Source organism: Lepisma saccharinum, chromosome 7 (genome assembly GCF_977018435.1).
Source record: "Lepisma saccharinum chromosome 7, izLepSacc3.1, whole genome shotgun sequence".
Taxonomy (NCBI): Eukaryota; Metazoa; Arthropoda; class Insecta; order Zygentoma; family Lepismatidae; genus Lepisma; species Lepisma saccharinum.
In genome coordinates this window covers 95067804-95091911 of record NC_139235.1, presented here as the reverse complement: position 1 = coordinate 95091911, position 24108 = coordinate 95067804, and the positions used below count along the sequence as shown (strand labels likewise).

The following is a 24108-nucleotide window of genomic DNA, read 5'->3' as shown; positions in this document are numbered from 1 at the left end:
AGAACTGTAAATATAAAACTACAAAAGTAATAAAATTGAAAATATATACTTTTACTTGAGAACATAAATTAATGTTTTATTTCTCTTCTTTTTAGCATATTATAATTTTGATAAATAAGGTTTAATACGAGATTACATTCTCCCATGTTCTGAACATATTAAAGTAAACATATTTGCGACATATATAGTGGTTATGGTGGCGATAAAATATAACACAATTCTCACAATTTTAAGATTTACCTTTGCTCGAAAGGATGAACTGTGTTAATTACAAACACTGTTTAAGATAAGTAGTGAATAAACTGTGTTTTCTGGCGCACGACGTAAGACACGAATTCTCGAACTCTGAAACCCGCTCCACTTTTCACTGCCACTCCAACAAAGTCTCCACATATAGAAACACTGATATTAGAAGACGGAGCAACAAGACAAATCCTTTACGCACAGAAAGCAACATTAACATCGATCTCTGCGTAGGTTTCTGAGAAAGACGAAGAAGAAAGGGGGGGGCATCGGATTTAATAAGACTAAAAGAATCTTGGGGGTTGGGGGTGGTGGGTGGGAAGAGAAAAACTAACCCCTCCCGGAAAATCTATCTCCTGGGAATCCGACTGGTTATCCTTGACAATAGGAACAACGGGAGGATAACAAAGGGATCTTCATCTCGCGGGATGCTAACAGTTTGAAAGTCTCCGCAGGGGGGACAATAAAAGGGCTGCTTTCTTAAGGGGATGGAGGAAGTGGATTTTAGTCGTATGCTCAATCTTCCGTGAGATCTGGTTTATTTCAGTCGGGTTCATCAACGGCCTGGACTGCCGAAAGGGCACAACCCCCCACCCCCTCTTATAAACACCCCTCTTGAGACCTGTCTTAGTACGTATCTCTCTATACTAGGAACGGACGATATCGGAAATTTGATATCGCCATATATCGTCAGAGTCGATACGATATATTTTCTCCGTATTGTGATATCGGCGATATATTATCGTCTCCACGAAATATATCGCCAAATATCGTGACGATATATCGCTGACACGATATATATCGCTAAAATATCGTGACGATATATCTCCAACACGATATATATAGCTAAAATAACGTGACGATATATCGCCGACACGATATATATCGCTAAAATATCGTACCGATATATCGCCGACACGATATATATCACTAAAATATCGTGACGATATATCTCCAACACGATATATATCACTAAAATATCGTGACAATATATCTCTGACACGATATATATAGCTAAAATAACGTGACGATATATCGCCGACACGATATATATCGCTAAAATATCGTGACGATATATCGCCGACACGATATATATCACTAAAATATCGTGACGATATATCTCCAACACGATATATATCACTAAAATATCGTGACAATATATCTCTGACACGATATATATAGCTAAAATAACGTGACGATATATCGCCGACACGATATATATCGCTAAAATATCGTGACGATATATCGCCGACACGATATATATCGCTAAAATGTGATGATATATCGCCGACACGATATATATCGCTAAAATATCGTGAAGATATATCGCCGACACGATATATATCACTAAAATATCGTGACGATATATCTCTGACACGATATATATAGCTAAAATATCGTGACGATATATCTCTGACACGATATATATCGCTAAAATATCGTGATGATATATCGCCGACACGATATATATCGCTAAAATATCGTGACGATATATCGCTGACACGATATATATCGCTAAAATATCGTGACGGTATATCTCCAACACGATATATATCGGTAAAATATAGCAACGATATATCGTCTAGTTGATATCGCCTGGACGATATTGTTTCAATATCGCGATATATCGTCTGGACGATATATAGCCCAACACTACTTTATACTGGTAGCAATTCCAGCTGGCTGCTGGGAAATAACGAATCAGCGATCAGTTGAATTCTTTTCGACTGACATCGGGCATTTTCGTATCACAAGGCACCGATTGTCGCTGGCGGTACAAAACAAATGAGCGTCGGATACACAGCAGCATGTTGCCAAACGTACTGTAAAAAGGAGAGAGAGAGAGTTGATAAGCGCCCTTACTGGATAAAAGATGTACAATAGTACACAAAGCAAGGAAAATTAGTACACAAAACACCCAATCACTGTACAAAGTAGCTAATAAATTAAAGCTAAAATAACTTCGACAGAGCATCTCAACACTATTCTCGTCAAAGACTTTCAGAAGTGTTTTGACAAGCTGCATGAGCGTTAAATTCAGTGTATGGAGCACAGGGAATGTATTTTGAATAATACACACGCAAGGGTGTCATTGCGTTCCTGTTTTCTCGTTCTAGTCCGGGAAATTATAGGACACACCGTGTAAAACCATGGTGACGGAAATATCTGACTTTTAGCGTGGTCTGAGCCTCGAGATTATACCTATCATAAACTATTATACCTCTGGACAAACTGACAAGTTGGTATCGTTCTCTACCCCTAAGGCATCTCACTGTTCGAGACAGCCGTGTTCTGAGTCGACGTATCGGAAATACGTCCCTCCCTCCTCGCTATTCAACAGAAAGGAAATTCTATTTCGCGAAAGGCGAGGCAGAAATCAATGAAATCAAGATAAATATATGCCATGCTTTGAATTGATAACCGAAAAATAGATTGCTGCAATATCTTCCCGTTGAAATGGAAGAAGACAGGCTTCAAATTTGATAAATGAAGGGAAAGATACGATATCTTGTAAATATTCTCCAGAGAGGAAAACAAGCTTCACGTCACCAGCGCCTTTACCGACTCAACGCAAGAAATACGAGTGTGGCGGAGTGGTTAGCACAGGACGCTACGATGCCAGGGTTCGAATCCTGGTATTTTTTTAATATTTTAAAGCAAAGCCTTGATAAACTGGTGCATATAATTGGAGTGCAATACTCACCCACTAATATCAATCAATATTTTGAATAACTTTTAACTCTTACAGTTTTTCAGGCATCAGTATCGGTATTACCTAAGAGGGTAACCTCGTACAGTGGGATCCATGAGTATTACCGTGCAAATTGCCCTTCACTTCATTTGACCCAATTAGAGCTTCAAGAATGGAAAGAAAACTCTGTTGACAACTTCTGCACCAGCATACATAAAAATCCATCGCTTAAAAAGACATAAGATCTAAGATTAAAATTAATGAAAAATAATCGTGGACAATTTTGATACGCACCCACTTATTGTATCATTTTAAGTGTTTAATATGTTAAATGTCTATGATGACGTAATTTGTTTTGTTCAATTGGGTAGTCTGTTATGGTTATGGACTAACCTTAAAATATTTGATTGTGGGTTGTTAGGAGAGAGATATTATGAATGTTGCTGGATAATGGAAGTGATTTTGGAAATGTGAATGTGTTAATTTGTGTAGTCAAGAACTATTATGATCTTAATACAATTTTGTTTGTAATAAGGAGTTTAATTGCGAGTGCAAGTGTAATATATTAACATTAACTGACATCTAAATATATTTTTGGTGTGCGAGAGTTGGTAAGGTTTACGTAAACATATCCTTATCTGATTGCCAACTACCTGAGGGCTTCAAAGTAGGCTGATAAGTCTCATGCTCGCCGTTGAGGAATAAAAGTAAGTTGGTCCATTGAGAATAATCCGGGGAACGTAACAATTTGCACGGTAATACTCACGGATCCCACTGTACAGAAGTCTATTTACTTCCTTGTCAGGTTTTCCTCCACTAGAGACTCCAGAGCATACAGTGTGAAACAATGTGACATGAAACGAAAAACGAAAAAGACGGTTCTATGCACAATAGTGTTAGTCCATTCACGTTTCTTCCGGTTCAGCATTTCGCCAATGTCAACAATGGTGAATTGGTATGAGCAATCCTTTGGAATTCCATGCGAGGTTATGGGGTAACCAGGTCACGATTTGTTATTTGTGCGGGGTGTAACTAGAGGGGAATTCGGGATTGATTGTATTGATTTATCTTACTTCGCGTTTCTGCCAGTTTTGGCTAATTGCGAAGATTAGGATGAAAGATGATGAGCAGGGTTAGGATTTTGGTGACCTTGAAATTGCCAAAAAATGACCTAATACATGCAAGAAAATGCCCTATAAACTTAGAAAAATGACCTAAAAATTCTGAAAGATTTGTAGAACAAATTTATAAACTACCAAGAGAAATTCAAATTACAATTTAACGTTACAGTATCTATCACATGTTCATTGCGTATGGTTGTACAAGTAAGAAAGTTCACTTTTTGTCATATTTTACACTTTAAGTAATGAGTTACAGTACACAACGAAAATCATATACAAATTTTCAAAAGTGAATGATTGTCGGTTGTCGGAGAAGATAATTGCATTGTTAGAGTGCATCACACATAAATTTGCCGTTGCGTAGAAACGAATTTTCGTTTCGTCTCCCTCTCTCTTAGCATCATGTGTTCTACCCTGCTCGAAAACCTTCGCTATTGTTGCCATATTGTCATTCCATTCCTGGACACACTCGCGCAAACATCATTGAAAACAATTGAATAGCGCTCCAGCTCGCGGTTCCCACCGTTCGGCAGGGACGGTAATGTGGCAATATAGCACGGCGTAGTGCTTGCTTCTTTTATGCAGTGCATGTTCATTGGCTAGCTAGTAACTAGTGTTGCCAACTGTAATAATGAAGCACTATTTCTGTCACGGAAGGGGAAAGGCAGGTAAAGTGGCGGTGAGTTTTGTTGGATTGGAAGCACCATATTTTTATTTTATACTAAGTATTTGACGTTGTGTGCGTGTGTGTATGTGAAAGTGTGTGTTTGTTAATGATCGTTAAATTCCATAATGCCTCCAGTTCTGTCCAAGTTGAAATCAAAAACCTTGCATAGCCAATCGGGAAATTCTAAGCAACGTGCACGAGTTCATGAAGGAGGAAGCCAGTCATGGTGTTAGAATCCCAATAAAGAATTTTGGCAAGAGAGCAGCGGCTGCGACTGGAGTTCCTGAAAGAACAATCAGGGCTATCATGAACGAAAGACAATCTCTTGAGATGTCAGAAGGCCCCTCCACATCATTCCACACTCCCGGGAAAGAACGACAAAGACCAGCGACCAAATCGTCAGTGGACGCTTTCGATGAAAACGTTATCCGTAGGCGCATATACGACTACGCTCTGCGTGAAAATGAAGTGCCGACATTGAAAAAATTGCATGTCAAATTACAGGCGGACATAAATTTTGCGGGAAGTCAAGAGAGTTTGCGACGTTTGCTGCAAAAGATGGGATTTAGGTGGAGGAAGAGGAGGCTGTCATTTTTGGTGCTTAATGCGATGCATATTGTTTTTTGTGTTAAAATTGCCATGCTTTGATGGGTGACCAAGTTCATAGCAGGGCCGGCGGAAGGAGAGGGCGAACCGTGCCACCGGCCAGGGGGGCAAAATTTGAAGAGAAGAAAAAAATAAGCCTATTGAAAACTGTGGTCGAGCGAGATATTCTTTTGCGCTTAATAGTATTGAAATAACATAAGAAGTCTCATTATTTATTTTATATTTTGATGTTTTAGTTAGGAATATATTGATTTTCAATTTCCCGTTGCTGCGTAATGACCGGGGGGGGGGGGAGGGGTCGAAATAGAGCGGCATCTGCCGCCACCTCCCAGGGAGGCAAAATGACTAGCGCCGGCCCTGGTTCATAACAAAAGAAAAAGCCGCGCAGCTTATCGTCTAGTGGCAGTATATGTACTTGTTATTGTTGTGGAAGCCGGCATCCTTTGTAAATGTACAACAAAGGCTACCGACTGTCGCCGATCTCAGAGAGGAAATAATAATACTGCTTGAGGAGGAGTGTTATGGTGCAATTGTAGCGGTTTAACACGTTGGCATGTTATAATCTGCCGTTGCAGTTCCATACCAGTGTATACGGGTTTTGGGAGTGAAAAGTTAGAACGCCACCAGTGCATTAATGCAATGAAAAATAATATATATATTTTTTTTATTTTGTTTGAAATCACTCAAATAAGGAATCGTATGAAGAAGTCTTCTTTGCAGCATTTTTGGTAATTTTACTTATGTGTTAGTTCATATTTTGCGAATTTTTAGTCCATATGTATGTAGCTACATACAAAGCCACTTGTTAGTACATATTAATCCTAGTCCTGGTATAATGCATGACGTTTAAAACTCAACGTTAGATAGACCTGAATTCTCTAATTTTATTGTTGTACGTAACAGCTGTGCATCGGCGCACTGCAGCGATTTTTCTATCTGCTCCATTAGCAACACTGCTTCTTTAGTTGTTTCGCGCATCGCACGGCAGAAATATCTGCGCTGGACTCTACACAACAGCTTGTATCAACAACACTGCACAGAATTTCTTTGTTTCTTCAAACACAGTCGTTCAGAACTGACCTGAAGGCAATGAGACGAGAGTCGGGAACTTCTCTCCTTCAAAGAGTTACATTTGCACGTAAAATGTCCCTTCTTTCACCAATATGTAGAAAAATGCATAAGATGACTTTTAGAAGGGCGAAAAATGACTTAAACGGTTAAAAAAGTTGGGTCAAAAAATTCAGAAAAATGCCCTATAACAAAGGCATTTCAATTTATTCACTTACGTGTAAAAGACGTTTTTATTTACTTATGCAACGTTTCTGCCTTACCAAAAAGAAGATCCATTTGCATCAAAATCCTATCCCTAGTGATGAGTTTAAAAAGATTGAAAAAAGGGGAGAACCCCGACGTAAGCCCTCTTCTACCCGCATACATTCGAGGGTATGTGTGGTACCTTTAAATAAACCAGGACGTCAGTTTCGATGAATTTGTACGGCTTTTTTTATTTTTTATTTACTATTTATTAATTGAAGAGCTTGGGAGTAAAACATGGTAAGTGACATTTTGGTCATTGCCGAGTTCATTAAGAAGCTAGGTTATTAGAAGCTATACTGTAGATAAATTGTTTTCGTGTTGTGTTTACCAGTTTCATAAGGCTTCGCTGAGTCCAATGCAAGTTGTATGACATGACAATTTCACTCGAAAATTGAAGGATGGCACATTTTACTTTGTAACTCAAAAATAACGAAAATGTCACTTACCATGCTTTACACCCGAGTCCTTAATTTATTATATACAATGTAAGATACAAAATACAAGAGAAAAAATTAATGAATGATAATACAATATATACCGCATAAAAAATAACAAAGAACATTTTTTTAAATGATTGATTGGTTAGTTACTATATTAGTTAGGTGATTTAACTCAATTTAATATACACATTTTTCAAATCATTATTTTTTTTGGGCGACCTATTCAGGTGCCCAGAACAAGTGTTATACTACTTGAGTAGCAGTTAGTTAATTAATAGGCTAAGTAATGTTACTGTTAAGTTTTGTTACTGTTCTGGGATACAGAAAGGGAAGGTTTGTGAAGTTAAAGGAAATAGGTATTTGGGGGGTTGAGTAGTGGGATAAGGGTGTCATTATGGGATGGGATTATTTTGGTGGGGTTTGGTTGATGATACAGTTGGCCTGAATGGACGTTCTGAGCCTATCCTGGTGTCCAAAAACAGGTTTAAGGTATTTGCTATTTGTTTGTGCTTCGTTTTATGTTGAACAGATTGAAAATAAGACTACGGGTAGTTAGAATTATCTTGAAGATGAAGTAGATGAAGGGACACTCAGAAATACACATTGACGGCACACAAGTGGCCGTGGGTCCAGACGCCGGAGCCTCGTTAGTCTGCAAAATGCAGGTCAGGGTGTACTACGTGGAAGTGAGGATTACATTTGGGTGTATTAGGTGAATTGTGATACCTGTGGAAGAATCAGTGTGAAGTGAAAAATGTAGGAAAATGGGTGTCTTATAGTGTGCCTGACTTAAAACATTTCTTTTTGTTTTTTAGAGAAATATATACACGTAAACAAACAGAGAGCAATGGAAATATATATATATATATATATATATATATATATATATATATATATATATATATATATATAAATATATATATAAATAAATATAAATATATATAAATATATATATATATAAATAAATGGCCTTCAAAGTAAATCTCACAATAAGTACTTTATAAGTAATGTAAATATGTTAGCTTCATGTTACCACCACAGTTTTCGATTTTCCCAATGTTATTCTCTTATTCTTTTTGGATGAAACATTATTTTCCATTTTCTTCAACTGTTATTAGTAGAACTCGGGACTTTAAAACATATAAAACTGCAAAATATGTATGTAATTATGTCACAAAAATTGAGAAATATATCATACAAAGTAAAAAAAATATGTCAGAAAAATGCTGAAATATTCCCATTAAAGCCAAAAATATGCGCAACAGTACTTTCGAATTTCTCATTATACGGGAAGTCAGTATCTTCCACGGAAGATCGACTAGGGTGGGGGTGGGGTTTTAAATGAAGTCAGAATCCCTTTAACCGAAGAATATTCAGTCAGATTTACACCCTTGTGGAAACTAAACGTTTTCGCGTTTTTACAAAATATTTCTTCAATTTTCTCGTAATAAGACATTTTTCTGTATGATTTCTTAATTGTCTTGCATACAATCCAGGTGCTGGCGGCCTCGAGAATCTAAGATACAAGGTAGAAATGGGCGAAACGCAAACGCTGCAGTTCCGTTACCCCTCTCCATTTAGCCCCATTCCCTCGCGCGTGTTCCTTCACTTGGTTGTAGCAACACCTCTGGCAACACTACCTGTCCCTGTTGTGATATCTGCTGGGCGGCTCCTATTGGCTGCAGTTCCTGGATCGGATGCGGAACAATACGTGACGGGTTTGTTTGAGCTCAATGTGACGCCACGCTAATATAGTCCATTGCGTTATGTACAGTAACTCTTCGACACGGGAGTTTTTGAAGCAGGCCCACGACAGAACAACAGCGTTATTATTTATTCCCTGTGCTACGCTTTCTACAACAGCAGCGTGACATTCCAATGTAAAACGTACTCTCGGACATTTTTAGAAGGCAACTTTTTAATCGGTCAACCCTGGCCCAGGAATTGTAAATAAATTCAATACCGAACTGGGAGAGAATATCTGCAAACGTAAATGAGTTCTAGACAGTGTATAACCTTTTCATATTTAAAGCATTTCAATTCGGTCCAGGAACCTTTTTCCGGATCAATTTAAATATGGTCCGGGAACCTTTTTACGGATTAATTTCAATTCGGTCCAGGAACCTTTTTTCCAGAATGAATTTCAATTCGGTCCAGGAACATTTTTTCCCCACATCAATTTACATACGGTCCAGGAACCTTTTTTCAGGAACAATAATAATAATACGGTCCAGGAAGCTTTTTTCAATGTAACAATACGCAACTTGGACCGAATTTAAATTGTGCGAGAAAAAAGGTCCCGGTCCTGCAGCGGAACACATTAGAATTTGTGGGTTCCTGGACCTTAAACAACCCTGCTGCAGAGTCTGGAATTATCGAATTCCAGACATCCTGTAGTGCAACGTCTCTTTCGACGGCTAGTGTCCTTGTGTCCCAGTGACGATGTCCGCTTCTGTTGGGTCCCTAGCCACGTGGGCATCCAGGGGAACGAAGAAGCCGATGCTGCCGCCAAGTCTGCTGATGCAGACGGCGACGCTCTCGTCCACCAGCTAGCGACCTGCAGAATGCGTTTCGTTCTTGCCTTTTTGACACTTGGCAGTCCGAGTGGGATGCGGAAACGGGAACAAACTTCACGCTATTAAGCCCACCACGTGTGTATGGCGTTCCTCGTCCCGTCCCTCCCGTCGAGAAGAAGTTCTACTAACACGGATGCGTATAGGACACAGCCGTCTAACGCATGACCACTTGCTGCAAGGTCTGGACCCTCCGAGGTGTCGTGTTTATAACGTTGTTTTAGTGTTCGGCATATTCTTATTGAATGTGCCGACTTTGCTATCCTCAGAAAGACTTTTAATCTTCCCAGCTGTTGGGCGATGACAACAGTATTTTATCCAATGTTTTTAGATTTTTGCGACGAGCTGGTCTCTTCCAATGTTTTTGAGAAAACTTTTAAAGGATTCTGACTTTTTAATGTGTTGTGTTTTTTTTGTGCAGGTCTTTTTGCAACCTTGCTCTCTTAATTTTTACCAAGGGGCTATTTACACCCTTACTTTAAACCTTTAATTAAGAATTTTAGATAAGGGGATATTTCCCCGTATACATTGAAGGGTGCAAAATCGACGCATCCAAAACTTTTAATTCAATCAATGAATCATTAGGGTCTAAAGGGTCTGTTTGATTTCAACGTATCCAAAAAATCTAATTATATTCAATTAAACTCTGTGTGTGTGTGTGTGTGTGTGTATAATTCAAGCCTAGGGGTTTACATTTGCCATTTCACATACTCAGAGTCGAAATGCATCTACAAACACACGTCACAAATGTTACGGGATATACTAATCTACGAAAAATTATTAATTGTATAAGAATTTCACACTCAAATTTACCAAATCTACTCCAAGATATCTTATCTTGCAATAATATTTCATCTGTCAGATAGATTGCTCTGCAAAGGACACTACCACAGTAAAAGGATTGAGAGAATTCTGTTTTATATCATATGCAGCTTTATTTTTCATCTTCGATAATAATATAAGCTGAACTATGAAAAACTTGTCTCAGGGCATTTATAAATGTGTATATAATCATTGCGTTTTGGATAATAGAAGTTGCAATTTTTCACGTCTACGGAGAAAAAAATACGCACAATGCACGCACAATTCCCAGAGCCAACAATTTAAGCATAATTCCCAAAGTAGGATCCGAACCACAATGTGTTTCCACCTGGTATGGAACCCAGGACCCCTTGATTAAAAGGCGACGACGATACCACTACGCCATCTGGGAGCAGTAGATAAATTCACTGTATAGTTCCTTGTAACAAGCTTGGTTGAGTCTCAAGGGTGGTTCCAGTCCAGAGATAAACTCATCTACGGAGACTGTACGGGAACATAATTTACTCGCCCGCCTCACGTTCCTTGCGAGAGAATAACGGTTCCTCCCGCAACGAAATAAAAGGACGGTCTCTGCTCCCTAGACAAGGAATTATTTATTCCACTCATTTTGTTCCTCGGAGGTTCCGACTTTATCTCTATTTTGTAGGCCTCTCCTTTCATTTTTTGCAATGGCCGTATCGTCTTTATACTCTCATACGGGCAACTTCTCATTTCTGGCTCTCCTCGTGGAGACATTAAACCCCTTCCTTTATACGCTCCTCCAGGATATGTGTGTGTGTGGGGGGGGGGGGAGAGGGGTGAAAGCCAAGGTGTTTTCATGAAAACGGTAGAACAGAGAGCATAACTAAAATATAAGGGTTGTTTGATAAATAAGTGGACTGGGCCTGTGCTTTCGGTGTAGAAATAATGAGAAACCGATTGCATTTATTGATACACTTGTCTATTGAGCATGATACACGCACATTGTCAGTCATCTGTTTTATTCGCAGGTAGACGTTCGACCCTCAAACGTGAATGAGTGCAGGGGTGGATTCCTCCACATATGCGCAACGGTGTGTGATTCGTTCTTTTGCAGGACAATGCAAGGCCACATACAGCAGCTCACAACTTGACAAAATCCGACAATTCGGCTGGGATGTCCTACCCCACCCTCCGTACAGTCCCGACTTATGACCCTGTGATTTTCACATGTTCGGCCCACAAGGGGAAGCGCTTTGCGTCGGACGTCGAAGTGCAAAATGCATTCTTCCTTGGCATCACAGCCAGTCCGAAGAGTTCTACAGAAAATAAATTGACAGGCTAACTGTATCTATGGGATCGTTGTCTCAAGAATATGCCAAATAAAAACGACTTCTGGAATCACACGGAGCAAAGTCAACTTATTTATCGAACAACCCTTATGCTTATTTATTTGTAGCAAAATTCTCGAAATGTAGACCTTTCCGATGCCGTAGTGATATCATTGTTGCCTTGTAATCAAGGGGTCCCGGGTTTGATACCCGGTGGAGGCACATCGTGGTTCGGATCCCACTTCAAAATATAGGTCCAGTCCCGATTAGCGTACCAGTGCATAAAGGGGACTTAAAACAACTCAAACTCTCGAAATGTACTAAGTGTGACCAATATGTTTGAATGTGGATAAGGCCGTGAGTATGGGTAAAAATTACCCAGACAATTTCGAAACACACATTTTTTATATATATTTCCGAGGCCACCCTTCTCAGTGGCTTTCCACCGAACTCTTTCGACTGTCAGGGTCCTGAATCAGCTGTGAGACTTCGTTAGTTCCGCTCACAAGGCTGTAAAAACACTGCCTGGGCAAATTTCATCCACAGGTGCGCACATACGTTTCAGTTTTGTACATTAACATGTTCATTTTTCTCATATTTATGACTTGTGTAATACAATAAAATGTTCAAAATTAAGTTTAATTAATAGAGGTACTGCTTATTTCAATGCTATAAAACAATTATAATTTTTACTTAATACGTACTTTGGCTTGTGGGTAAAATTTACCCGCGCGCGTTCATGTGCTGGTTCAAAGTTGTTCGCCTTGATATCCTTCGTTGATGTGGTTTGCCGACCAACCCAGGCTGGCCACTCGTGGACTATGATAAAATTCAAGTATAATTCCCGGTTTTCAAGGCGAACTTTCCAAAAATCCAAGGGTACAATTTCACAACCTTATGTACTACCGCCTCTCACCACCCACACACAAATATATTAACAATATAAAGGGTCTGTGTTATAATGTATCCAAACATTCTATTAAATTAAGTTGTATATATACGAGGGTTGGGGAGTAAGTCATGGCAACCCAGTAATAATTCGACAATCGAAGGATGTATTAAAAATTTGTTATATACAACTGAAAAAGTATCCATTATGGATATTTTGTTGGTAGGAATCATGAAAGAAAACCCAAGCACCCTGTGACATACACATGTATTAATGTACAAGTTACAAAAACCTGTCTGACCCTGTGGCGTACACATGTGCACATGTTACAAAAACTTGTCTGATTATGACAAACCTTCGAAATAATCTCCCGCATTGTCCACAGCACGCTGCCATGGATGACGTCCAATATCATCGGCAGCAGTATCCTCTTCACCATGCCTGAAGTGTTTGTGATCTACGACGTGCCGTTAGGGAGAAACGTCCAGATCTACTGCATAATGCAATCATACTCCACGATCATGCAATGGACAATGCGGGAGATTATTTCGAAGGTTTGTCATAATCAGACAAGTTTTTGTAACATGTGCACATGTATGTCACAGGATCAGACAGGTTTTTGTAACTTGTACATTAATACATGTGTATGTCACAGGGTGCTTGGGTTTTCTTTCATGATTCCTACCAACAAAATATCCATAATGGATACTCTTTTTCAGTTGTATATAACAAATTTTTAATACATCCTTCGATTGTCGAATTATTACTGGGTTGCCATGACTTACTCCACAACCCTCGTATGTATAAATTCAATGGGATTTGGATTAATGAGTTGCAATTTTTCACGTTTACGGATAAAAATCCACGCAGAATTCTCTGTAATTCCAGGAATTCCCGGTAAGTAGCCACTCTGCAACCATATATATGCGTCATGGACTCACAGCCTTCTGGATCAAGACCTGAACTCGGGCCTCCAGAACAAGGAATAAGAAGCGCGATGCAGTATGGGAAGAATCCGCTACCAAGACGGAGAAGACCGCAGGGTACAAGAGCAGAAAATCAAGACGGATCCAGCGAAACAAATCGCCAGCATCCGTCTCAATTGAATCAAGGTTCCTCCCTTCTCTTTGGGAAATAAGGGTCCCGCGAGGCTCCGTCCGCAAAACAAGCGACAAAGCCAACTGGCGTGAAGTGGAACGCCAGGCACTTGGCAGCCCTCGAGAGCCGTGAAGGGGAACTCCCCGGTTTCCATCTCAAAGGCGCGAACCCCACAATTCTCCGCTCGGTGCCACGTCAGCTTCAACTTTAGCGGGGGAAGATGAAGGAAATTGCTCCAGGGCCTTTAACGAACCGGAAGGTGAGGTAGACAATACGGCAATCAAACGAAAGAAGCAATAGCATAGCAAACTGAAAAGTAGGGTTCAAAATCCCTTTTTTTTTTTTTACATGAATTTCGCGTTTCTGAAAAAAGTGGGGGCATGAAACATTTTACACATTATCTACACACTGGTGGAATCCAAATATTACCGCAGCCATACTAGAAATATGAGAAAAAGCGACTAGAAGCTCTAGAAATGTGGTTATGGAGACGAATGGAACGGGTGAAACGGACAGAAAAAGTTTTTTTGAATTTTTTAAATTTGAATTTTAAATTTTGGGTGCGTCAGCACTTAGGCTATTTTGAACCCGTCCCATTATACGGAGTCCAGCCCCTTACCATAACTAAAATAGTATAATTGCAGTGTCGTGTTATTTATTTATTTTTTTTTTTTATTTTTTATTTATTGAAATTTCCAGTACAGCAGAAGCCATTTTAAACCAGAAAGAAACAACAATAAAACAATAGACTAAGATTAAAAACAAAAGAACGGATAACATAAAATAAGCAAAAATAAAACAAGCCAAAAAAAGGACCAAGGTAAAAAGATCAGTTTCACAAAAGCATTACTTATGTACAATTTTTTCTATGTTGCTGATAAAAAATGAATATGACGTGAATATATCTATTTGGTTTGAGATTATATTGAACTGATTCGGTAGCCTATGGAATAGTGATCGTTGTATGAGTGAGAGCCTGGGAGTTGTAGTGTGAAAAGTTTCCTTGCTCCGTGTTTTATGTGTAGGCACTCTGAGGGAGAGTTCGTGGAGTGGGATGCTGCATCTTAAGTTTCCATTTATAATCTTATATAGCAATTTCATATCTGCAATGTATCTACGAGTTTCTGGAGTATTAATATGCAGTTTTACAAGAAGATCTCTCTTAGGCAGGTGTCTTAGGGCAGGCACTCTATATCGAACGATGGAGAGGAAAAAGCTGAGAACACTGTCGATCTTGGAGGTATGAGAATGGGCAGCCATGTTCCAGATTGGTGAACAATATTCTAGAATGGGGGACACAAATGTCTTGAAGTAAATGGAAAGTGCTTTCGGGTTATTGATTTCGGTGAATCTGTAAAGTAGGCCTAGCATACGCATTGCCTTTTTTGTGATGGTTGATATGTGATTATCGAAATTTAGTTTTGAATCTATGAGGATACCTAGATCTCGGTGTTGCGCTTCTTTTGCTAGAGGGAGGTCGGTGAGTGTATAATTGCCTTCAAGAATGTTTTGTTTCAATGAAATTGTTATGTATGAGCATTTAGAAGGGTTTGTGGACAGTTTCCATCGCTTACACCATTCAGAGAATCTGTTAATGTCATTTTGGAGAATTTGCATGTCTGATGGCTGTTTTATTTCTCTCATAATCTTGCAATCATCGGCAAACATTAGAATTGTGCTTGAGATGGGGGAATTAAAGAGGTCTGTGAGATCATCCAGATATAATACAAATAACAGAGGGCCAAGAACGCTTCCTTGCGGCACACCAGATATAACAGGAAGCCAGTTAGAATGAGTTCCAGAAAGTATAACGCGTTGTTGTCTATTTCTTAGATAGTCTTTCACTAATTTTAACGTGTTTCCAGTGATGTTAAATCTGTTAGATAATTTATGCAGTAAATAGTGGTGATCCACTGAATCAAAAGCTTTGGACAGATCAAAGTAAACAACATCTAACTGATTACGATTAGTAATTGCGTTTATGGCACAGGATTGCATACAAGACAGATTGGTAAGGCATGAAGAATTTGGAAGAAAGCCGTGTTGTGCTGGGTTAATGTAAGGGGATGTGAATTTCAGAAGTCTTTTTTTTAGAATTTTTTCACAGACAATAGCAAGTGTGGAAAGGAGAGAAATGGGCCTATAACATGTAGTATCGTTAGCATTTCCAGATTTAAAAATAGGAATGATATTTGCTTTCTTCCATTGAGTGGGAAAGCAGCCTTCAGAGAAGCACCTATTGTATAACATTGCAAGAGGAGTAGCTAGTGAGTGAGCTGTTTTTTGTAGGAAAATGGTAGGAATATTGTCTGGTCCAGATGCTCGGTGAGAAGAAAAGGAGGTAAGGAAGTGCAAGACTTCTCCTGGTTCTGTAAAGACGGTAGAAAGAGAGTGAGAGCAGATAGATTTGATAGGCGGGTGATCTAAAACATCATTTGAAACAAAATTATTTTGAAATGTTAGATTGAATAGTTCAGCTCTATCATTACCAACAGCTGACATGTCATTGTGCGTTACTTCTAAAGGGATGCGCTTGGCTTGTCTTCGTGAATTTATTAATGTCCAGAATCTCTTTGAATTAGTAAGGAGTTCATTTGTGACTGTGTTGACATATTCGGTGTATTTCTGTTTCATAAGGTCTTTACTATGCTTTCGAAGTGCTTTGAAAGTGTTGTGTGTGTGGGGATTGGGGAAACGTTTCCACAGTTGCCATGCTCTCTTTTTGTTAAGTAACAGATGCTGCAACTCTTTATCAAACCAAGGGGGAAACTTTTTACTTTTCATTGTTTTATGTGGCACATAGTCCTGAATTAGGGTATGAATCACGTCCGTAAACAGTTCAACAGCCTCGGTCACGGTCCCTTCGGAGAGCAGGTTCCAATTGAAAAGGTCAATGGCTCGACAGACGGTGTCCCATGGCGTTTTCTTCCACAAAGGAGTCTTATGCCTGGGGGGTGCAGAAGGGGAGCTTCGCGCTTTCACTGGAATTTCGAAAATAGCACAAAGCGACTCGTGGTCTGACTGAACGAGATTCAACGAGGGTGTGACCTCACAGTTTTCAAAAGAGGAGAGAATGTAATCAAGGTTTTTGTCCTTTCTGGTGTTGTGCATATTGTGCTGAAGAAGACCTAGTCCATGAATAAAATTGTCTATGAACCAGTCTTCGTCTCCAGTGGTTGGTATGCCATTTACAGGATTATTCCACTTTATATGCATATTAAAATCCCCACACAAAATAACTTCGTGGCTGGATAGAGCTGCCAGAGTAGATTCATAGCAACACTCTAAGAGTTCTTTGGGACTCCGCCTATGAGGCCGATAGAAACAACCTACAAGCATTTTTTTATGGTGGTTTGTACTTACTTCTACCCAGAGTAATTCGCAGTCTCGTTGTAAATCCAGTCGTATCTTGCTGGGCCACTTCTTGTTCACACACACCATAACACCACCACCCCCACGCATTTCACGATCTTTGCGATAAACATTGAACTGCTCATATAGCGGAATTTCAGCACACGAGATATCAGAATTGAGCCATGACTCACTAAAGCACACACAGTCGTATTCCGAGAACTCAGCCGTCATTAGTTCACAGTCCAAAAACTTATTTTTTAGGCACTGCACGTTTTGATAGTAAAGGTGAAATGCACTATCACTTGATGTTGTTATCCCTGTAGACGTCCCTGGTCCAGGTTGAAGTTCGACGTCTCCATGGAGCAATAGCAAGAGGAAGAGGTGCTGGAGCACGCACTTCCTGGCGGAGGTCCCGGGCGAGGTTTTCCTCGAAGCGCCCTTGCACGCGCTCGCCCCTCGAACAGCACAAAGCGTTGGGAAAGCACTCAGAGTTTTCAAATAACTGTCATAGAACAGATCTTCACATATGTTCTCATCGTTAACTGCAATTTCACAAGGCGGAAAACACTTTTTCACTACGCAGATTCGTACTAGCACAAGCGTAAAACAGATAAAGAGCAGAGCTACAAATTTCGCACGGCCTGCACTCGGCGCCATCTTGCAATATAATTACTAAAATATTAAAATCTTCCGACTTTCGTTAAAGGCTGAGGCTGTAAAGGGGCACTCAGCACACATAAGGACACAACACAGGGTAACACACAGAATTATACTGACCATAGGGCGACGCCAGAGCCTCGTTAGTCTGCAAAATGCAGTCCAGGGTGTACCACGTGGAAGTGACGTTGACAATTGGGTGTACTACGTGGAAAGTCTCTATTACACACCAGGAGTTTTCTTAAGTTTGTTTAAGTAAGCCTATTTTATGCTCAGATGGGCTAATCGGGACGGAACTTACAGTAATGTGTCCTCATCGGATAATCGAACCCGAAACACCTTCATTACAAGACGACAACGTTACCAACATATTATAGGGGAAAGCCCTGGAATACATCAGGAGAAGTTACAAGCTAAAAACAGTTTGAAGATGCTGATTCTTAGAGAATGCGAAGCCGGGAAGCGCGACCTCCAAACCTATTAAAAAGAAATACATAATAATTGCGAATATCAAATGAAAATTTAATTATAATTTCAGCGACAATTAATTTCACGGATTATATTGTATTTGCAATTAACATCTAATTATAATTGCCAACTAGATTGAATCCTTGATGGAATTTGCATCATTAATGAAAGTAATGATGCTACAAATAAATGTACTCACCCAGTCCGTCCACCCGCCACAGGAGACAGAGAAATAGTGACGTAATAAGGCCACGGCATCTTCCTGAAATAAATAAACTTGTCTTTAATGACAGACTCAATCAGTATCACTAAATTTTACGAAAAATGAAACAAAATATTGGCTTCTTACCTCCAGTTTGGTGAACGTGTCAATGTACGTATCTTAAGAATCTGTCCAATAAGTTCAAACCGTTGGCATGGATGCTATGTAACAGATGGCAAGCGTACCATTCATGGGGGGGGGGGGGTGCACTGAAGGGATACAAAGGATTTGTTTGTTTCATCTGGTTTATTTTAATTCGCTTTTCTGCCACTTTTGGCTAATCGTGAAGATGAAGATGAGTGATGATATGATGAGATTGATTGAGGGACACTCACAAACACCCATGCCCAGGCCGGAATTCGAACCCGGGCCCCTGGCGTCGTAGCGCGCTGTGCTAACCACTCCGCCACGGGGGTCAGTTGAGGACAATGGACGAGAACGTTTACTGGCAATCGTAATTTGATATTTTCCAGCATCTACTTTATACTTTACCTGTTTCAATAGGAGAAGCCGCCCTCCATGGCACTGAATTCTTTGATTGGTTGGTTGACTTGGTGTTTTAGGTCCACTTTATGCACAGTAAGGCTAATTGGGACTGGACATACAGTTTAAAGTGGAATCCGAACCACTATGTGCCTGCACCGGGATTCTTGATTACAAGGCGACGACGTATGAATTCTTTCAATTTCTTGAAGTCCACTTTATGCACAAATAGGCTAACCAAGACTGGATCTACAGTTTAAAATGTGATCGGAACCAGCCTGCAATGTGCCTGCACTGTGTACCGAACCCAAAACTCCTTGATTATATCACGTTTGTTAGAACCTGTCCCGTTTCCCGCGCTAGCGATGGCGCGACAGTTTCGGTGCCAATGAGAAACGAGGAAAAAGTCGTCTGCTGGGCATCGAGGAGCGAATGGAAGCCAGAAGAGAGGAGCTTACGTAGGCGCTGTTGCCACGTTGGGGTCTAACTCACGTGTTTTGTTTGTGTCTTGTTGAAGAAGCTTGTTTTGTGAGCGTGGTGCTGATTGTAGTGTGCGTTTTAAAATATCTAGGACGGAATTTATTCTGGTGATATTTGCTTGTGTCCTTTTTGTGTTTAGTGTCATCTTAGCTGGAACATCCAGGAAGGGGAATTGTGTACATTTGTGCATTTCCGCGTATTTTATTCACAGCCTGGCTTCGGCTTTCCCTAGCACGGAGTTCACGCGGTCTGCAGCGGCAATGCCGCGTGGTTTCTGCTAGAAAAGCCAACGATCAGCAAGCGCGGGAAGCGGGACAGGTTGTAACAAACGCGGTATACAAGGTGGCGACGTTTTAAGTACGCCATCGGGAAGGCTTCCATGGGTGTCCCATCAACCGTTTCATCAGAATCCACTGTCATCGTCGCGATTAACTCAAGAGGTAGAAAAGCGACGTAAAACTAACTAAGATAGAAGTGAAAGAGTAGTGTTAGAATAGGTAAAGGATGAAACTATTAAAAAAACATTGATCAATATTAAGATTACACGCAATGACGAACCATTAACATTGCAAGTGAATATTATTAAGAGGAGGCGAGTTTCAACATTAACAATATCGTTAGTTGCTATTCTTATTTCCACACTGATCACTAGAGAACGGATTTTAAGGTGCAAAATCATGATCTGGAAAGGTAAAAAAAAGGTTCTGAAAATGTTTTTAAAAAACCTGGATAAAATGCCTTCATCCAATGCTCTCTTTTTCTGCGCTTTCGAAATCGAAAGTCTTTGCGTTTAATTTTTTTCTAGCTTGTTATAAGTGTTATTACAAAAGCGAGATATACGAGCGATGCAGTAGGCTTTTCTTGGAACGGCCCTATTGTAACTTCCGATTTCTTCCATGGCACGGCGATGTTATCAGTTGAAATGGAGCCACTGTATGGGGACAAGCTACTGTCGCACACTCTCCCATCTGCGAGCAGCCATTAGAAAAAAGCGTCGGCGTATTCGTGAAGTGAGCAACGTGGTCTTCTGTATGACAACGCGAAACCACACGTGGTGAAAAAAAGCAATCGCCAAACTTCGGTCATGGGGGTGGGAGATTATGGAGCTCCGTACAGCCCAGACCTAGCCCCCAGTGATTACCATATTTTTGGTCCACTGAAGAAGTTCCTGGCAGGACAGAGGTTCGCGAACGACACCGAAGTGCAGAACGTTGTTCGTCGTTGGTTCCGTGATCAGCCGGCCACCTTCTATGCAACGGGCATTGCGAAACGTGTGGTACGGTGGGACAAGTGCCTCAACAGGTGTGGTGATTATGTGGAAAAATAGCAAGAAGTACGTAGAAGATTGTGTATATCTTGTTTTTCTTTTATGGTTTGTAATCTGGCATTAGGCGCAAATACTTTTTGATTTGCCCTCGTATAATGCGCGCGGACCGCACAGAGAACTGTGGTTCTGCCGAATAGGTTTTGTTGAAGTTTGTGTTTTCTCTCGCAAGTTTTGCTACATTATCTTGGGAACTATTGGAGCTGCAATGATTATATTATACCAATCTATAGCTCTCGTTCTGTTCTACAAAATGAGACTATAGGATGTTATGTAGCTACTCAAGAAGAGTGAAAATCATTTATTTTTCTGTCCAATTTTTTTAACAAAACATGAAAGAAAATGGAGGGAAAAGGTGCTGAAGCATCAAAGAGTGGGTAAAAAGGGGATAAATGTGCTGATCTCACAAAAAGGTGCAACAAAAGTGGGTTCATTTTACTTGATTTAAAGTCCTAGAATACATATCTCAAACGACCGGTATGAAAACAGCAATATTTTCGGAAATATGCTGTACCTTAAAATCCGTTCCCTACTGATCACTTATCTGTACACATATTCCCTACTCTACCACTCTTGTTCGACTATTTTCTTTAATCTCCTTGTTTTTATCTCTCTTCATTTGTTATTCTAGTTCGCGTGCTAGCAAAACTACTGAACACTAGATAATTTATCAGGAAGGACTCCGTTAATCTCCTCCTAAGCAATGCCTGCTGCAGTTTTGAACAGGTCGTAACTCATAAAGGACAACTTCACAAGAGAATAAATCCACAGACAAAAGGGAATATGGAAGTTGAGTTTTAAGCGAACTCTTAAAAATGTCTTCTCTTCTCCTTGTGAACCATCAGGAAATCCAGTTAATGCACAGTGAAGAGAAAATTGCCGTTGTTAGGGACTTACTGGAAAACAGACAGAAATTCTTACACCTTAAACAACCTTGATTTTTCTACCACTATTTTTACCATTACGTATGCTGTCTGCCAACCTTGGAAGTTCCGTAAAATTTACAATATTTTACCGCTTTGCAATTTAACAATCTGCCTGAGCGATGATTTGGATAAATTGTGATTACATGACGTCATGAGACAGCTGGCACGAATTTGGTCGGGCAACATTATTAAAAATTAAAATCCTTTAATCTAAATTGTTAGTTCCTCCATTCATATTGGGGGTTAGGCGTAGAGCTGACAACTCTGCACTGTAAAAAGACATGTCAAGAAACAGAAATATAAGGCCATGGATGTTCCCAAGGTAAAATATTCCGGAGGTAAAATAGTCCCCCGTTCGGATCTCCGGGTGGGGACTACTTTGGGAGGTCCCTGGACTAAGGATAAGATCTACGTTAGGAATAAGGATATTAAATTAGGCACCTGGAATGTTCTGAGCCTTTACCGGCCTGGGGCATTTCAGTGTACAGTTAATGAGATAGTGAAGTATAAATTAGATGTAGTAGCTGTCCAGGAAGTTAGGTGGCCAGGAGAAGGGAATTGTAAAACTAAAAATTATACTTTTTTCTATGGTGGTACTGAAAATCATAATTTTGGAACAGGCTTTTTCATAAATAATAGAATTATCTCGGCTCTTAAAACAGTAGAATTTATTAATGATAGGATATAATATGCAGTTTTACAGGGTAGGTGGTGTAAAATTATTTTAATAAACATACATGCACCAACGGAAGATAAAGATGATAATACTAAAGATGATTTTTATGCAGAGTTAGAACAGATCTTTGATAAATTTTCCCAGTATGATATGAAAATTCTGTTAGGTGACTGTAATGCACAGATTGGCAAAGAAGAGACATTTAAACCCACGATTGGTAAAGAAAGTCTTCATGAATTAAGTAATGATAATGGTATAAGATTGATTACTTTTGCAACCTCAAAGAATTTAATTGTGAAAAGTACCACTTTTAAACATAAAGATATCCATAAATATACCTGGTCTTCTCCAGATGGTAAAACTCATAATCAGATAGATCATATTCTCATTGATAAGAGAAGGCATACTAGTATAATTGACGTTCGTACACATAGAGGTGCTGACTGTGCCAGTGACCATTATTTAGTAATTGCTAAATTAAGACAAAGACTCTCAGTGATAAATCATAAGCAACAAAATCTAAAAGTTATAAAATTTGATACAGGAAAGTTTGCTGATGAAAGAATTAAGAAAGATTACCAAATTAAACTGTCAAATAGATTTGATGTTTTGCAGGATTTAAATGATGATGAAAATATAAATGAAACAGACGTAAATAAGAATTGGGAGCACATACGTAATGCAATAGAATCAGCAGCTAAAGAAAGTATAGGATACCATAAACCAAGAAAAAGTAAGCCATGGTTTGATAATGAATGTCATAATCTAATAGAAATAAGAAATCAGGCTAGACTTAGGTGGTTAAATAACTCGGATGATACAAATCTAAGCAATTATAATAGAATAAAGCGAGAAGTTAACCGCACGTTTAGAAGTAAAAAAAGAGATTACTTGAAAAGCAAAATGAACGAAATTGAAACAAACAGCAAAAATAAAAATATCAGAGATTTATATAAAGGTATAAATGAGTTTAGAAAGGGGTGGCAACCTAAAGTAAACTTGATAAAAGATAAAGACGGTGATTTTCTAGCTGACCCAAGCGATATTCTAAATAGATGGAAGAACTATTTTAATGACCTTTTAAATGTCCATGTAGGAGATATATCAGAAGTGAATGAAGTACACACAGCAGAACCTTTAGTTCCAGAACCTAACTTGACTGAAGTTAAAGATGCTATTAAAAGGCTAAAGAATAACAAAGCACCTGACATTGATTTAATACCAGCTGAGTTAATTAAATATGGTGGAAATTCATTAATATGTCAAATTCATAAATTAATTTGTTTAATATGGAATAAAGAAGAAATCCCTCAACAGTGGAAAGAATCCATAATTGTTCCTGTGTTTAAAAAAGGTGATAAAATGAACTGCAGTAATTACCGTGGAATTTCTCTACTCTCAACAACATACAAAATATTGTCTAACATTCTTTTAACAAGACTAACCCCATATGCTAATGAAATTATAGGTGATTATCAATGTGGATTTAAACGTAACAGATCAACTACAGATCAAATTTTTCACATCAGACAGACACTTGAAAAAAAGTGGGAATATAATCAAAATGTCCATCAGCTATTCATTGATTTCAAAAAAGCATATGATTCGGTCAAAAGAGATAAATTATATAATATATTAGTAGAGTTTGGAATACCTAAGAAGCTTGTTAGTATGATAAAAATATGCACCAGTGAAACAGAAAGTAAAATTCGTGTGGGTAA

At 39.2% G+C, this 24108-nt stretch overlaps 1 protein-coding gene across 1 annotated transcript in view; it reads right to left on the bottom strand.

Annotated features, from left to right (window-relative positions):
- Positions 1 to 24108, bottom strand: part of LOC145990042 (beta-1,3-glucosyltransferase) — a 190806-nt gene that overhangs the window by 99338 nt on the left and 67360 nt on the right. Inside the window, exon 2 of the mRNA XM_083125675.1 lies at positions 18436 to 18498. Coding sequence (XP_082981801.1) covers positions 18436 to 18498 — 63 coding nt within the window. The remainder of the gene's footprint in view (positions 1 to 18435; positions 18499 to 24108) is intronic.